This window comes from Buteo buteo, chromosome 4, assembly GCF_964188355.1.
Source record: "Buteo buteo chromosome 4, bButBut1.hap1.1, whole genome shotgun sequence".
Lineage (NCBI taxonomy): Eukaryota > Metazoa > Chordata > Aves > Accipitriformes > Accipitridae > Buteo > Buteo buteo.
The window spans coordinates 24,802,220-24,818,414 of NC_134174.1; the positions used below are offsets into that span (position 1 = coordinate 24,802,220).

General features: G+C 37.2%; 1 protein-coding gene across 6 annotated transcripts in view; it reads left to right on the plus strand.

Moving 5' to 3' along the window:
• Positions 1-16,195, plus strand: part of CADPS2 (calcium dependent secretion activator 2) — a 330,722-nt gene that overhangs the window by 147,333 nt on the left and 167,194 nt on the right. For all 6 annotated transcript variants that reach the window (XM_075024996.1, XM_075024998.1, XM_075024992.1 and 3 more), the window contains exon 6: positions 3,802-3,923. In XM_075024996.1, the coding sequence (XP_074881097.1) occupies positions 3,802-3,923 (122 nt within the window). The remainder of the gene's footprint in view (positions 1-3,801; positions 3,924-16,195) is intronic.

Genomic DNA, 16,195 nt, shown 5'->3' on the forward strand with positions numbered 1-16,195 from the left:
TTATCAGGAACTCATTCACAGAATTTCACAAACAAGGTGTGTTTTCTCACTGAAGGCGTTTAGTGAATAAACAAAAAATTTTCCTGGTGGTCATGGCAAATTTTTACAAATTTCTGCATTTTACTCCAGAAACTAGCTCATGTTTACTGAGATTATACATGAAGTGTGGTCTATAGAGATGCAGCCCTGATCCATATAGAGCTCAACTGACTTCAAAAGGAAACCACAAATACAGTTACTTAAACATACCTGGTGACAGCATCATAGTTCAGGTCCAATGCTGCAAATGTGCATAACAGGAAATGCTCGTCTCTCTCCCAATAATAATAGAATCAAAACATTTCCAGTGTGTATTTATTGGTTATAAGGTGCCACACTTGTGCTATGCACCTGAAGTGGCTTTAGTTTAAGACAATGGATAATGTTACAGAATAAATATTTCAATTGTTAAATGGTTTAAAACAAACAAAAATTGTTTCTCTCTTAAACAATGCATTTTCTTCGGGGAAACAAGCATCTGCTTTTTTCATGTAATGTTGAAAATTCAAATGAATTTTTCTTTCCCATGTCATCAATATACACATAGAATTAAAAAAATGTCAAAAATGGACAGATGAAAAAGTTTAATTCCTTTGTATAATGGAGAAATGACTTATCCCACTGTATGCAATTTTAATATTACTAGCTAATAATGTAAAAGCCCAACATCAACTTTCAAAGAGTATTAAGATCCATTATTCTATATGACAAAAAGTATTAGTTCATCAAGCATGTAAAATGGGAGTGCAGGCCTTAATACTGAAGTATATGAAATGATGAAGTAGTTTTATAATTCCTGTGCTGAATCCTGGTGCATCTCCATCACATGTGCTGTGTCTGCCTCAAGTGGAATACCAAGCCTGGAACGGTCCATAAATAGCTATAACAAAGAGTAGTTCTGAAGCACCTAAAAAGTACCTGAAAAAGTTTGTTAGTAATGTTTTCTGTCTTCAAGAAAGTTTGCTTTTTGAGAGATGTAGGAAGAAGAAAAGCTTTCTCTGTGCGTCTAGAGAGAAATATTAAGTATATACTAAAAATGATGTGATATTTGGGGGAAGAGCATAGTAAAAGATTGAAACAATTGTGAAATGAAAAATGACAGGATATAGAATGTCTGGTAAATTTGGAACAGTTTGCATTGTTTATAGCCTTTGCCTTCTCAACACTAGACATGTAGACTATTAGGTCTGGTCAACTTAGCTTTCCCCTGCCCCCCATCACTGATAAAGAAGATACACGGATGTTCTGCAAGGCTAGTAATCTACAGTTCATCCTGTGCAAGGCAAAGAATTGAAGTGTTACTTTACATGTAGCAGTTTTTAGTAGGGCAAATTTTCATTTTAAACATGGTGTTAACCATGTTAAGTTAAGTTGCTTGCTGGACAAGTATGTGAATACCGTACTCTTGGGAAGCTAAATCTCAGAGGATACAAGGGCAAAAGGAAACGACTGAACTGATATTTATTTAGACTGAAACATGGAAGATCAGCTCTTTTTCTATGCAGATGAGCAAATAAGAAAAGCTGATTGCAGTTCCTTGGAGACAGAATACTTTTTTTTTTTTTGGAAAATGTGAGGTCATACATGCACAATTTCACATTTCTTGAATAACATGTAAACATATCCGTGTCGTGTCTTTTGTGGTGTGACTTGTAGGGTAACCAGCAAAATCCCCACTGAGGGCTGCTGCACAGGCACGTGAACGAACAGGAAATCTATACATGTCTGAACATTAGGACAGAGTGTAAGAACTCAATGAAAGTTTCTTGGGGGGGGGGAAAGTGGCTGGGGTTCATGCTTCTGCTGCATCTTGTTATTAAGACAGAACAAAAAAAGATGTTAGTAACATACTATTCTGGTGGGAATGGACCTTGATGGCTAAGAGACGAGACACCCCTGTGCATCACTGCAAGCAGCACTGACTGGTTTTGCAAGCTGGATGTTTCCTCAAATAGCCTGTTCTCAGAAATTTGTAAAATAAATAAACTTTAAAAAAAATCAAAGTAGTAGGAGAAGATTTAATCACTTATGTCCTTCAGCTGTTGGACAGTTTTAGAAACAGACAAGCAATATTTAGGAAGCTGTTTATCAGCTAATGAGCTAGTAAATCAGCTGCTGACAGTGTTCTTCTTAATGAAATGCAACTTTTTTTCCCATTGCTGGAATCCAGAATTGCTACCAAAGACAAATGTACTGTGCAATTAAATTGGAAACACAAGGAAAATAAGTTATCAACATAAAAATAAATAAACATGAAGTCTGCATTCAACAAGGACATACGTTTGGCATGTGGAAAGACTGTATAGGCAGTATTAGCTAGAAGGATCTCTAGTGCAGTCTCTAAGTGATCATTGATCGCTTTGATAACTACTTGAATTCCTAGATCACAAAAGATGGAAAAGAGAGTTGATTACATCATTCTCCCTGAATTTCTGTTATTTATAAAGCATAATAGGCAGTGTTAATAATTTGAGTAATGTAAAAATGTTCTAAATGATCAATGACAGTCATCGCACTGTAATATTACCAAACTAGCAATTTTACAAGACATCTAACTTTTATTAAGGTTCTAGGAGTTTTAAAGTACAAAGGATTTTACAGCTAGGGGTGAAGTCTGGCTTAACATACTTGAACTGAAACAAGTTGGCAAATGTGCAAATAGTTTAAGAGCAAAATATTTTAGTAGTTGCTTGCTGACCTAAGAAACCAATTGCCTCTAATAAGACCAAAACTAGTCATTACTTTTGTCGCCTTTAAAACAATCAAACATATAGTGGGTTTTGTGTATAGTTCAGTTGAGGACAGCTTCTCTGCTGATTAAATGGACCAGTTTTCCCAGTTTCTTTTCATAGACCCAAATGGGGCTGAAAAGGAAACCAGCTCTTCCAAAGCAAGCAGAGAAACCTGACTTTCTTCTCAAATCTTCTCCGAATTAGAAATATCTGAAGTCGAAAAATTCCAGTAATTTCACACTGTGACAAACTGTAAGGTTTATAAAAGGCGGAGGGCATTTGAAGTAGGGCTGCATTTGGTTCTTCTGAGCTATAACTGAGGAGCTGAAAAACTATGGGATCTGCCAAGCTCAGAATTTCCCTGGTGAGGAAATTTCTCAGGAAGCAGCTGGTAGAGGTGGCTTTTCCCCTTTCTCTTCCCACCTGTCCCCATATGCACGCTGAACCTGACTGCAAGTACTGAGCTGGGAAAAGGAAAAGAGGTAGGTAGCGGGAAAAAAAGATTACAGCAGCTGATAGCGATGCTCTGACCTGCCTCATGCTTAGCACACCACCAGATCACTTCTGAGACTCAAGGGTTGCAACCTCCAGTGTCACAGCACCACGATTAACCTTTCAAGGTGTGAACAATGTAGTTACTTGTCTTGTTTACAGTCTTAGTAACCTGTTTGATCTATAAATATTTACTTATATGATTGCTTAAAAGATACATTTCCTCATGTATTAAGAATTAGAATTATATTTAGACATTAGTCTCAAATTCAACTAGTAGCATTTAAGTTATGATTGGAGTGAGGTTTTAGTCACTGTCTGAGTAGAAACAGAACAAAAATTTCAATTCCTACTATATATTGTTGAAAGTGGAAAAAGAAGGCAAAACTAAAACTAGTCTCTGTGGAGATTTGAGTGAGTGGGGTTTGCAGATTTTTTCCTTTTTTTTTTTTTTTTCACTTGCGTGGAGCTTAGTACTGCAATAGCTGTGCTCTGTAATGTTTTCTAAAGGGTAAACTATTTGCTTTCTTTTCCTCAGATTGTTATAATGGAGGTACAAGGTTTAAAGTCAGTCGCTCCCAATCGAATTGTCTACTGCACCATGGAAGTGGAAGGGGGTGAGAAGCTTCAGACGGACCAAGCAGAAGCTTCAAGGCCACAGTAAGCCAAATCTGCTGTTGCTGCATCCAGCATCTCTTTCCTTCATGTCATGGGAGAACCTGACTGACTATCTTTACAATTTTTACAATTAAGTTAGCACTAGGTTATATGAAGTTTTTTCTTGGGTAGTTATCTTAAATTCTTTCTGAAAAATGAAAATACAAATAACAGTTATTTATGGTGAAGTACAAAGTGTGAGTGCTGTCCAAATGAATGCCATTGAATGCATGTGTGACAAAAAGAGCTAGAGACTGCATCCTCTGAACATAAAAACCTCTAGATAGATGTTAGCCTGAGGTGATTTAATGTATTCTAGGTTAATGTGCAGGTGGCCTTGTGGAGTGTAACTTGTACAATTGGTAGAAAATCAATACTCAGTAATCAGTCTTGACAAAGCTTACTCACCTGCTGAGCCTATTTCATTTTAAATTATAGGATCCACTTCTTTCAATTAATTTTTGAGGGAGGCAGTCAGCAAACTGACTTGGAGTGGGATAACATCAAGCCATCTGTAGTTGAACCAGTCAGAGAGACAGAGAGGAAGAAAATTAAGTGTGTTTTTTGGTTGATTTGTTTGACCTACACACTGACTTCAGACACTTTTCTCTCTGTTAAAATGTCATTTGGAATCTTTCATAGATAACTGTCCAGACAGCGTGTTGGGATTTTACTGGCACCACAGTGTGCCTTGTGAAAGACAATTTAAAAATTGCAGCTGTTACAGTATCTGAGAAAACATCTTCAGCAGAGTTGGAATGGTAGTTTCTATTCCATTCAAACCACAAATACAGACTTCTGTTAGGCAAAATTATAAGCACAGAGTTTTATCTGCCTCTTCTGGGGTTGGGAGGAGGAGGAGGAGATCTAATTTGGTGGACTTTCTCCTAGTTGCAGCAAATTGCCTTGGCAAGTAAGCCAGCAGCCTACTCCAGTAATGTATTCAAACAGCTTTGCAGAACTCGTAAGTATGTAGGACAAGATGTAAAATTCACTTGTCACAGTCCCTGGCTGTGTTCCTTTTCCAGGGCATAGGAATCTTCAGTCTTATCGTTTGCATTTAGTACACAAGGAACTTCTAAAAGCAACAATAGCACAAAAGACACACAGATACACGCATTGAAGCAAGGTCATAAGTGGGTATGCAACATCCCCTGTTAATTTGTGGACCTGCTGGGGCATTCTCTGGTGGCTCGGGGTCCCATGAGAGGCTTTCTCATGGATGGCACATCTCCAAGCTGTGCTGTGTCTTCAAACTCGGAGTTGCTCTCATACTGATCCCTGCAACAAGTGCCTCCAACCTTTGCCTACTGTCACAGTCAAGGTTCCTGTTTCTTCTGATGATGTGTCTCTATTTTTCCTCCCCCTTGAACTTGTTAGCTTCTGTTTTAAGTCCTCAATTAACCTCTGATGTCATTGGTATGGGTCTTCAAATCTCCCTAAATCACTAGAATACACAAATTCTTGAATCTTGGGCACAGTTACTCTCCTTCCAGAAAACAGTCTGTAGATTTAAGGGTTTTGTTTCTCTCTAGCTATTTGCAGATGTGGTGAACAAAACATGGTAGGGATGGTTCATGGTCAGTTCATGGTTTACTTATTGCATACTGAGGGCTGCAGATTAAGGTAAAGTTTGTAAAACTAATCAGTAGGTGTACATTATGTATAGATACATCTGGTAAAAGTTAAGAACAGATTAGTTGATTTTCCTACCTGTCAAAGTAGAAACTTTGTAAAAAGGAAGTTCTAGAACATATGGAGTCAATATGAGAACAACTGGAGTGTTCCTAAGAAAAGACATAATGTTAGGACCTGCTCTGAGCTTATAAACTCATATAGCGGATTTCAGGCTCAATAGGTATGAGTTGACTGAATATGGGAGGAAGACAGGTTATGGGCTATTCCATATAAGTGATGACGTATGAACCGAATTCATATGGATTTGTATGGAAAAAATTACATATCTTTAGAAAGATTGAGAGATGCCCTGAACCGTACACTGGAAGGACAGGAATGGGAGTTACTGGTGCTGTTGACCTGCTGTCCTACAAAACAGTGTAACTTGAAGGGGCACATCTGATAGAGCTCTAAAATCTACCTAGTTCTTTTGCTCTTCTGAGTTGCACTGTTTTCCATTTCTGGCAAGAGTAATTATGAGACATTGAAATGCAGTATGATTATGAGCATATAGAGACGTGTACTTTATGAGCATATATAGAGATGTAGTTTGAGGCAATGGAGGAGGATATTAAATTAGACAAGCATGAAATTAGCAAATTATGGGCAAACGGCAAAGAAGATGGAGGAAGCTGCCTATGGAATGGGAGAGCCTTTATTCCAGTTTAATTTTTCTGTTAAAGCCAAATCAGGTTTTCCTGACAGTAGCAATACTGCTTTTTTTTTGGTTGGTGACAGAGGGAACTAACAGGGCTTGACAGAGTTTCATCAGAGAATTGCACTGGTGGAAGAAAGCCTAGGAAATACTCTTATAGTCAGGGAGGAGTCCCCAAGTTTCAGAAGACGTAAGATGTCCCTCTTTTTCTCTCTCCTATCCAGCCTGTGTCCAGTCCTCCTAAGATATTTCTTACTTTTATGACCAACACATCCTTTGCCCCATGCAGTCATCTGCCTGCTCTTGCCCCCCTGCTTCTTCCAGCACTCATCACTGTTCTTGGATAGAGACCTGCAGGGGTGATGGGGAGGGTCAGTCACTGGGTGAGGGGTTGGATGTTCTCCTGCAAAGAGGAAGTATGGGAAGAGGTGAAAACAGAAGTGGCTTTCTGCTCCCATTGATGTTAGTAATGGTACTACTGCTGGGAAGAGAGATGCCTCCTTTCCCCCTCAGTCCTTTGGCAGCAATGGGCAAAGTCATTTAAGTAGAGGCTAGTGACCAGCTGGGCAAGCACAGCCAGTCCATCTCTTCTCTGATACAGAAAAAACAAGCTGTCGGCTGCCCTAGGCTACTGCTTACTTTGCCTGCTGCTGGAGCTGGCTCCTTACTGGGATAATTTTCAGTACTGTCATTCTGATATGAAGGAAAATAATCAGTGAGGCTGGAGGAGAAAACACAAAACTCATTGCAAAAAAAAAAAAAAGAATTGAGAACTGTAGTTCAGCTCAACTCTTCAAATCACTAGCAGTAACATATTTGCACTGACAAATCCCTGATAAATGAGAACATAACTTCAGATTTTATATAGGACTTGCAGCTAGAAAAGGGTAGCAAAGCTCTCATACTAAGTGTAGAATGAGACAGTGATGAAAAGTGAATGATTACCACCAGCCTGCATGGGAGACTGCTGGCAAGAGCTCCAAATCATGTGCTTGTCACACACATCTTTTGTAGCTGGTTTATCATTTTGAACTGGTAGCTACATTTGTGAAAAGAAGCTGTATGAAGAATTATTTATGCCTTTTTTTTTCATCTGTGAAACATCAGTGTATGCAGTGCAATGCTACTACTCAGTCAGAAGTTTCAAAGCTTTGACAGTGAAAAGGAGAAAACGAGATACTCAGACAAATGCTTCAAAATGGAGTACAAGCCAGTGTGACTTTAGAGTGGAGATTAATGGAAAGCATGAGTCAAGTGGAGACTAATTCAGGATTTATCCACTATGCCAAAATGTGGAATATTTTCTCAATTACTTTTATGAATATGTATTTAGGTATTCCTCTGAATCCCTGAATGCCACCTTAAGAGTAATAAAGAAGCTAGAAACAATGTTCTTTCTTAAAGGGGAGAGACCTAATTAGAGTCCCGGAGAGGAGAGCACAGTTTTTATCAGTAAGAAGTATTTTCTGGTTTCTTAATGCTTTTAACCCTATCTGCTTTCTCTCTCTGTGACTAATAATTCTGTGAGTTTATACTGAAGTGCTTCATTTTCTTCTTTAACAAGCTGAATAAAGTACAGTTTATATGTATGTTACTGAGTAGCTAATGGTCATTCTAAAATGCAAATGCTATAGAATAACATAGTTTGAGCTGAAGTCTAGGACAATTTACAAACAGATCAGTTATACAGCTTCACATGCAAACCCTATAAAATTTTTATTGCTGCTTGTGAAATGTTTCTTCATTCCTTCCAACTGTTTCCTGCCTTTTAGCCCTGCTGAAAATCCCTCCAACATAGCCTGTGACCTTTTCTGCCAGAGATCAGTAAGCAGAGCCTTCAGAGGACCCCTTCAGTTCTAGGAAGCTTTGCATAACTTTGTTGCTGCGACACCGCAGGGGGTCATCTTGCAAAATCCAGTGCTAATTTCTTTTTTCAAATGTTACTGATGTGGCTTAGTTTTTAGTCTTGTGGAGTCTGGTATCCACATGTTTTCTTATCATTGTTTTTTATTCATTCGGAATATTAAATAACGTGGTTTCTTGAAAGCGTCAGCTTTTGGGTATATATAATCATGCCTAAAGATAAAAGATAGAAATATGCATCTTTTGTCACTATAAGTGACATTCTGTTGTCACATATTTATGCAATAGAAAAAGATGATATCTTGCATGATGAGAAAATTTTAATGGAGCCAGGATATTCTGCATGTAAACTAGACAAATAAGATGATCATATTTTGCTGTCAGTGATTGCATAACCTTATAAAAAGGGCTATTATATATTAGAAGTATGCAAAGAATGCATGATTAAATATCTGACCAGAAGAGGCAAGGAACCTCGATCAAGACTGCACAAATAAAGTAAATGCTGCTTACGTTATTTTTATGCAATATTCCACCATCGTTAAATCCATAAAGTATTTGAAGTATGAGTACTTGTGGATACATAATTAAAGATTACTTAGCAAAATCTTTATAGAACAGTTTAAAAAAAAAAAAGGGAAAAAAAGGCTTAATTTCTAAAATTTAGAACTTCCTTAAACGACATGGTCGCTCATGAAAAAAATAATGCTTTTTTACTAGAATTTTTTGAGGATATGGCCTAGGATGACTTTCTGAAGGGGAAAAAGGATAGACAACATTTATAATCTGTGACAATCATGTTCCAAGCATCAGCTAGTTTATTTCTTTATCATAGTCCCTACAACTTTCTAATTTTTATTTTTGATTAAGGGAAACAATTAGATGATCATACCTACAACTGTCACCTAACTTGTGGTTGCATGACACAGATGTACAGTATGTAAGGAAAGAGAAGGCACACCTACTTTTTTTTTTCATTCCACCTGCTGCTGATCTGTCTGATACATCTGCATAAATGAGATTAAATTTGGTCAGTAATAGTTTAATTTTACTGATAGTTTTCAGTAATCAATCTTTATATTGTTTAATTGTGTAGGAATCCATGTTATTGCTCTTGCAAAGGAGAAAAAGTAGAATGAAAATGTTGTCCCTGCCTCGTATTGTTTCAAGTCTTAAGTATAAAACTAGACTAAACATAGGAAGAAACGAGAGACAGAAACAGAAGTGTTTGCTGATCATATAGACAGTAATCAAACTAGCATGTTGCTGGCAAGCTGACCAACTCTACTTAGGATGTGGGGTTTTTTCCGTTGTTTGCCTGGGTGCTTTTTTGTTGAAATGAGCATATTTGCACCTGGCATTTTTACAGATGGATAATGAGATTGCAGTTTCATAGTGGCTGATCTGACCGTGCTTAGCTTGTTGTTTGTATGCTTCCTATTATATCTTCTGGGGATAAATTCTCATTAGGATTTAGCTTCTTGAACAGAGTCTTTTACTTGATGGATTTCACCTGTTCTTTTGACTGCTACTTTTGGAAGTTTTTTACTTACAGATAAGTGCAGTGAAATCCAGCGTTGATCTTGGAGGATAACAAAGTAGGGTTGTTCTGCCTACTTTTGACATCCGTACTTACTTTCTTTAAAACATAAATACATTTTTTGCAGCTTTTGCAGAAGTGAGATTGTATGTTAGAGAACCTTTGCATATTATTGGTAAGATCATTTCAAAGGCTAAAGCCTGAGAGACATAATTATGTTGATGTGAACAATGTTGAAAACTTGGTGAAGGTGAGCATGATCCTTTAATAACTATATTGGAATTTTAGGGAAGCTGGTGGGGTAAGGTTCATGACAGGAAACAAAGTGTCTCTGCTTTCAGAAACTAGGTTTGATTGAGTTGCATAATGATTATTATCATTGGCTCAAAGATTCATCTTTGTATCTTTAAAGGATAAATTACATAATGGCTTTAATCTTGTCATATGTCAGTAAGTCTTTATTTTTATGGATTGTTGTGACTGAAGCAATTCACAAAACAGGGTGGAAGACACTACCTTTCAAACAATTGGATGCTATGACCAAATACCATATGTGTCAGTCTAGTATCCAGCTGTGAAGAGGAAAAAAGAAATTGCCAGTAGGAAATTACCTGATGTTTTCTTGGTTCTGCAAAGGAAAAGATGGAGAAGAAAAAAATACACATTTATCCCAGCCTGTGTTCTGGATTAACGATGGAAGAGTTTCACAAAAGGGATATGGATTCAGCTGGAAATTTACATTACAATTTTATTCAGTTATTCTTGATGCCTGATCAATTGCTTGCTTCTTTAAAGAAAGGAAATAATACCTAATCAGCTCAAATATAGAGAGCAATATGATACCCACAAGAAAAAGATATGGGATTTCTAAAATAGTAAGTTTCTGTGCTATGTTCTGCCATTGATTATTATTTTATATTGTCTAAGGTTTTTTTACCTCTTATTGCAGAGAAATATTAATTATGTACAGGCTCTTAATATTAAAAGAAATTTGAAACTTGACTGGATGATAACCTGAGCAACCTGATTTTAACTGGCCTTGCTCTGAGCGGGGTTTGAACTAGATGACCTCCAGAGGTTCCTTCCAGCATAAATTTTACAGTGATTCTGTGATTAACTCCCAAAATAGTCTCTCCTAAGTCTGTCTACCCAAGGGACTTGTGAAAACCACTGCTGTTAGAAGGGAATATTCACTTGTCAGATCAAGACAAGTGTGGCATGGAAGAAATTGGGATGAGAGGAGGAAGGAGATAATTAAAGTTGGTTGTAATCTCTAGTTAGCAACAAACATAATCCTTCTGCCACCAGGGCATACCTTTTTTTAATTTTCTTAACCTTAATCTTTTTGATTGTTCTGGCTAAATCCTGATTGTTCTCCTTGCTCCTGTGTGCTCAGCATGTTAATAATTGACTGAAAGCAACCAGGATTTCTGCCCTGGTGTGATCTTTGTACTTCTGAAGACTGCAGCTTTGGTGCACCGCCTTGTGCTGCAGCGCTTAGACCCCAGGCAGAAAGCTGGTGGGATGAGGGCTTTATGGTGAATAGGTTCTCCGTTCAGAGTTGGGATATTAGCCCTCCTCAGCTAGTGTTACAGCTGCAAAGAATAGCTGTTTTGGGGTGACTGTCTTCTTTTAAAATGTATAAAGACATTACATGTCTCTTGCAAGACTGATAGCAGTTTTATTGCATAGTGCATTTTGGAAACCTTGGGGCTTGAAGATGCATGTCCCACTGTTATTCCTTTCACTATAACAGTCAGAGCTTGGAGAAAGACAGCTTACACACCGCTTAATGTACATGATATATCTGTTTCCATTCTCATTCCCACCTGATCCACAGCAAATGTGACTAATATTTTACAGACAGACATAAGAGTTCGCTAACATTGTACTAAAGCATCTATAGATGTGTGATCCAGCTTCAAACTGGAAGGAATTTGGCTATGAATAGTGTGCTGTTGAGCCAAAGCCAATTAAATTGTGCTTGGAAGAAAAATGTTTTGGATCAGGCTAAGCCTCATACTAATACAGCTACCTGGTCTCTGTCTGTGTCAAAGTAAAGGCAAAGGCGGCCTGTAAAGTATCATGTAGAGGGATGATGGTCTGTCAAAAAGAAGATGGGGCTGGGAAGGATTACGTCAAATTTCACCTGCGGTCTCCTTCTGGAATACTCTGGTAGAGTGGATCTGAAATTTGTCATTCAAAGTGGTCTGCACCTGCCTCATCTTTGAAAAAATGTAATTATTGTTTGTGAGCAATAGTTGACGTGAAAACAATTCCTTTGGATTTCTTTTTAATTTTCATATGATCAGAATGTCCCATTTTACATTTTCAAAATATACTGTTCCTGTATCTTGGCTTGAAGAGACCTTTCAAAAATTTGCTTATATTTGTTGTAAACAGTATAATATAGGTACATTCGAAATAATTGTTAAACAGTTGACTAGATAAAGTGTTTGAATTCGAACAAATTTTAATGGGTTTATTTAGTTTTGGTTTGTTGGTTTGGGTGAAGAGAAAGGTTGAGGAAAAGGATTTAAAAGAAAGAAGTTTTTGCTTTTGAGTCCTGTTCAGGCTAAGAATACTTTGTACATCTCAAATGCTCATGACACTCAGAAAACTGTTTTTCACCCCACCATGGGCAGACTTTTCTTTGCTGTCACTGTGTTAGTATGTGCATTGATCCTCAGAGAAGTCAAGAGGTCCAGTACTTTTAGAATACAGAATAGTCCACTGAACAGACGAAGAAAAATAGTTTACAGATCTTGAAATTTCTTAATAACTACAAAGCATAGAAGGTATGAGTCTACAGGTTCATGTGCCTACTTGAAAGTAATACCAGCAGATTGAGAGTAGGAGGACAGCAGAAACAAAGGCAGAATAATGCGGACAGCTAATAAGAACAGTAGGAGTCAGAAAGAAGAGTAAAAGGGGTTTCAGAATGAAAGAGAAGTGGTGTGATGCCAGATGAAATACTGAAATTTTCTGATGTGATTCCTGGGTCTTCCCTGATAGACTGTGCAAGCTCAGATAGGTCAGTCTATTTTGTGATTTGTTTTCCCACATCATTAGACTGAGATAACGACATCTATCTGCTTCATCAAAATACTGTCACTTTATCAACATTTGTACAACATTTTCAAGGTTTAAAGGGTCACACAAATATTAAACACCATGAAATAAATAGGATTTGCAACTTTTAACAATGTTGTGATGGATTCATAATTATCTTTTTCACGACAAAAGTGAAGTAAATATGCATATAGAAGTTTTGAGAGAGTAAATGACCATGTCTTGGCTTTGTGTCCATTACCAGCCCCTAGCTGGGTTTGAAACTCAGTGGGAAACAGGAGTTAATGACTCTTATGAATTCTTCATACAACATATAGCAATGGTTCCCAGCACTTGGCAGTGTGTCAGTCTTGTTACATACCCTTGAAAATCTTCACCCTGACTTGTCTTGGTTGCCTGTATTGAAAGTGAGATGGGAAGACAAGACTAAGTAATAATTCATTTGTACTGTTCTATGTTTGTGATGACAATACTTGTCATAATAGCATTCTGTAGTTTTAGACTGCACCTTTCTCATTTTCAGCGTAGAAAGCCTAAATGAGTGGTTCTAGTTAGTTGCTTATTATGCATTGAACCCCTCTTCTGGTTTTCCTTTCTGGTTTGTGTTAGACATTTCTTTATTTTAAAGGAAAACTATTCACAATTTTGTCTTTTTTTTTTTACAAGTAATTTTTATGTTTAAAAAGAAATACATGATTGTGTCTAGCTCATTATTAGCTCTGTGATAAATGGTTAGTAATTTTGAGCTCTGTTAATACTTTTATTTAAAAAAGTTAGTATTTTTACCAAAAGCAAATCCTGAAAAAAACACCATATGATCAGATTATTCTTTTCTTCCTTTCATATTAGTCTAGCTATGTAAAGGGGCTTTACAATATAGCACATCCATCAAAACATGCTATCCTTGCCGTTGCCAAAATAAGGATCCAATTTGGAGCTTTCAGTTCTTCAGAGCAGAGTTCCAGCAAGGCATTGCCAATGTTTTGTAACAACCACCCTAAAAGCCTTTAATTATGCTGCTGAATCCACAGAAAAAAAACCAACATTCACTCTTGCTGAGTGACTACACTAGATAGTGACTCAATGCATTCAGAAATTAAATGCCAGGCTACTTAGTGTATGCAGCTATAGGTGCTGAACACCCAACTTTTCTACAAGTGAAGTGCTGAAGAGATGGCTTGTTAGTCTGCATTTCAAACCACTAGTGAGCCAAGCCAAAATTTCCCATACAGATGGAAATAAATGAAAAATGGTAAAAGAAAAGAAAAAAGTAAGGGACAGTAGTGTAGACCTTGTTTAGGTGGAATCAAAGGTGACACTTAAAGACAATTGTATGACTTTCCCTCCTTATACCAAAATTTCCCGTTTCTTCTGTACTCTGTAATTCTTCCTGCTGTCGTCCATCTCTGTAGAACAAATTATCTTTCTCATATCTATATTTTGTAATTTCAGGAAGATTTTGGTGGGAACCTCAGGGTTAAAACCATTAGTATCCTAATGCTCCTTCAATAGCTGACAGCCCTGAAAGTATTTATGCAAAGTATCAGTGTTTCTGTAGTAGGCATTATAAAACAATGAGTCTGTAGTTCTCAGCAAGATTTCTTCATAAAATAGTGGAATCACAGTAACACAGGGAAGAACAGAGACAAGACACATAAAAGATTAGATGAAGTTAGTGATGAAAGGCCAAGATGCTTGGCCAAGCTCACCGTTTAGTTTGCCTGAGCATGGGGCTTGTTTGTGCTTATACTGTAAAAGGACATTTTGATTTGTTTAGAACTTTCTTTATGTATTGCCTTTCAGCTGCAGTTTAATGGGCTTGCTCTGATGAAGGAAATTACAGTCCTTGTATTTCAATCCAAATAAAAGAGTAATTTTCAAATGGAGAAATAAGAAAATGTAGATTCCCCCCCCACCCCCAAAAAAAAAAAAAAAAAATTTGCAACCTAAACAACATTATAAGCATTATGGAAAGGTACAAACATACAAACTATTTCCCTTGTGGTTTCAAACATGAATTCTAGATCCCACTGATGTAGAGGATATACATAAATATATATGAAAAAATAATGGTTGTAATGGTGCATATAAGGAATAATCATTACCCTATTAAATCCTTGATGCTGTGTAATAAACTTCTGTTGGTTGTGCAGTAATAATTCAACATCCTTTTTCAGGAACTTTCATTAAAGGGAGAAGCTGGAATGTTCATATTATTTTGTAAGGCATGCAAAAGACAGAAAATAAACATGCCTTTGGGTTGTATAAGACAGCTGTTTGTGTTAAGGCCATGATTTCTAGCGTAGCATCGTGGTGTCAGTCATTCCCAAATGGGTGGGTATTTCTGTGCTTATAAGAGAAAAGGAAATGCTTATGATACTTGTCCAGTTATTAGTGGAGAAAAGCTAGCAGCAATTAGTAACAACTAATAGTCTCTTTGGGAGTCTCAGTAAAAAAGCTAGAAACAGGTAGGTATGGATTTAACTTCGTTTGGCTGAATGGAGCCTCCTCATCAAATTAAAAGATTTATTGTCAGATTGCTGTGGGGTAGCTTGCACTGCTGGTACAGCAGCTTGCTTGTGCTCTCACATTTTTTTCTCTCTCTGTATATATGCAGTAGTGGTTAGTAATAAGCAACACTTCATAAATTCCGCATTCACACAATACTTCACTAACAACAGAATGTTTGTCAGACCTGGATTTAAGGTGTTTTGAACTAGATAAAATATCAGTGTAGTCAGATATGTCAGGGAGGTGCTGAGTCTCGTCTGTCTTTTTGTTTCCTGGCCTTTCATCTCATGACTTGCACTGTGAGTATGATTTCTAGCCTGAAGATTATAGATACGTATTTTTCTAAGTTAAAGTATGTTTCCAAATATAGTAGAAACAACAAAGTTTGTATAGATTCTCAAAATAGTTGAGACATGGAGATGTTATAGAGACCTGAACATTGTTTCCAGTCCAGCTCTGAGATGTGCAAAGATGAAGTGCTGGTAAATCTCTTAGTCCTGTGGAGCAGTTGGATGCCTAACAAACTGGTTTTGGTGGGTGTTCCTGCTCATTCCAGCTCTGTAGCACATCCCTATATGGATAGGAAATAAGAAAGCTCTTTCAGAAGACCTCTTCAGGTGATTTAATGAAGAACTAAGGAACCTGTTGAGGTAGACTTATGTAGTAGATTTAAACCAAGAATCAAGCCTAGAAAGATGCAAAAGGAGGCACCAAGGAGATCAATACACTCTGGTATTGGTTTCAAAAAAGAGAGGATTTACTAATTGGTGAGGGAGGTCAGTTCCTGATGGTGCAAAATTCTGTAGACTTGACACTTTGTCAAAAAGAAAACATTCCAATAAATAGGGCTAAAATAAAATTCTAGATGTTTTCTTAGAATAAATTTTATGACATTCATTCCTATGTAAGACTGGAGATTTAACATCTCATAAAGAAAAGTTTTGACTAACGGAGACC